This window comes from Alexandromys fortis, unplaced genomic scaffold (assembly GCF_014885135.2).
Source record: "Alexandromys fortis isolate MF-2015 unplaced genomic scaffold, M_Fortis_MF-2015_v1.1 scaffold_2291, whole genome shotgun sequence".
Taxonomy (NCBI): domain Eukaryota; kingdom Metazoa; phylum Chordata; class Mammalia; order Rodentia; family Cricetidae; genus Alexandromys; species Alexandromys fortis.
This window is the reverse complement of record NW_026070153.1, coordinates 1-1,590: the sequence shown is the minus strand read 5'-3', so window position 1 is coordinate 1,590 and position 1,590 is coordinate 1. Positions and strand designations below refer to the sequence as shown.

At 36.0% G+C, this 1,590-nt stretch overlaps 1 protein-coding gene across 1 annotated transcript; it reads left to right on the top strand.

Moving 5' to 3' along the window:
• Window positions 1-1,036: 1,036 nt before the first annotated feature.
• LOC126496275 (olfactory receptor 7G2-like) lies at window positions 1,037-1,583 on the top strand (the record flags this gene model as incomplete). Its single annotated transcript, XM_050133807.1, has 1 exon — window positions 1,037-1,583. A coding segment is annotated over exon 1 (547 nt), but the record flags the coding sequence as incomplete, so codon positions are not given.
• Between the last annotated feature and the right edge of the window lie 7 nt (window positions 1,584-1,590).

Below are 1,590 nucleotides of genomic sequence, written 5' to 3'. Positions count from 1 at the left end.
TGAGCTTGGAGATTATAGGCAGTATCTACTACTCTTCGCTCAAACACCTGAAACAATCTTTTCTATTTAATTATATTAATGAGAAGAATTTGGAATGCCTGAAAATGAAGGAAAGCTTAATACTAAGTTTGAAGATTACTATTAAAATGAGAAAATATTGTGATATCTCTGAACAATTTAGGGGGCTAATTATTTACTGTCTGAAAATATAAGTGGGGAATGTTCAAAGACTCGACTTAGAACACATAGGACCAGAGAATGAGCTTTTCCTCTGCTCATTGGTGATGCCATCACCTCATAAGTGCATCTGAAACGTGAGGAAATTCAACTGTAACTCAATAGGCACAGAGTTGGTTCTGCAGTCAAGATGTCTGGCCATTGCTTTTAATTTTGAGTTTGATACATTCACTACCACCTGTCATTTTGCTTGAAGGCCTGGGTGGTTTTGAAAGAAAGAATTCATGCTTTAATATTCAATGTAGTCTTATCATTTGTCATATTATTTGCAAGTATCTTCTTGTGCAATAGGCAGAGAAGGTATTAGTAGTTAAATAAATGAGAAAATGGGGAAAAATTTTAGAGAAAAACCATAAGTATCTTTATAGTTCATCTTATAGCTCAAAAAGGTTTTGTTTTCTATATACTAGCTCTAAAACTTTAGAGGGAGAAAATTGAATAAGAGTATTTTTTTTAATTTTCATGTGATTGTATCAGTGTGCATGAGCCACTTGTGAAGGCAAAAGAGTTTTCAGAGCTGGAGACACAGGGAATTGTGAACATAAAATGGTACTGGGAAACAAACTCAAGTCCTACATAAGGGAAGGAAGTACTTTTAGCCCAGGAGTCATCTCTCAAGGCTTCAGTGGGAGAAATTATTTAAAGATATATTACTTTTCATGAACTTGTAGCTCATTAATATTGAGTGAAATATTAAAATTATGTTTATATCTGTCTCATACTAATGTTATATTGATATTCACCTCAAAAATTAATCTCATATTTTCATTGCACATTTTTGTCAATATTCAGCATATATATGGAACCTGCAAATCAAACATGTATTTCAGAATTCTTTCTCATGGGGCTAACATACATCCCTGAATTGCAGCCCCTCATCTTCAACGTGTTCCTGCTCATGTATCTCATCACCATCATGGGAAACCTACTCATTATTTTGGCTGTAAGCATAGACTCCCACCTCCACACTCCCATGTACTTCTTCCTGTGTAATCTGTCTTTCACTGATATCTGTGCCAGCACAACGACAGTCCCAAAGTTGCTGTTGAACATCCAAGCACATGACCAGAGCATCACTTACATAGGTTGCCTGTCCCAGGTGTGCTTTATATTGATATTTTGTGTTTTAGAAAGTTGTCTCCTCACTGTAATGGCTTATGACCGCTATGTGGCCATTTGTCAACCTCTGAGATACACAATTATTATGAACCCTTTCTTATGCATCTTGCTAGTCTTACTTTCCCTGCTCATCAGCACTATAAATGCATTGCTCCACACCCTTCTGATTTTGCCACTGTCATTTTGCACAAAACAAGATATCCCCAACTTCTTCTGTGAACTTGGTCAAATCAC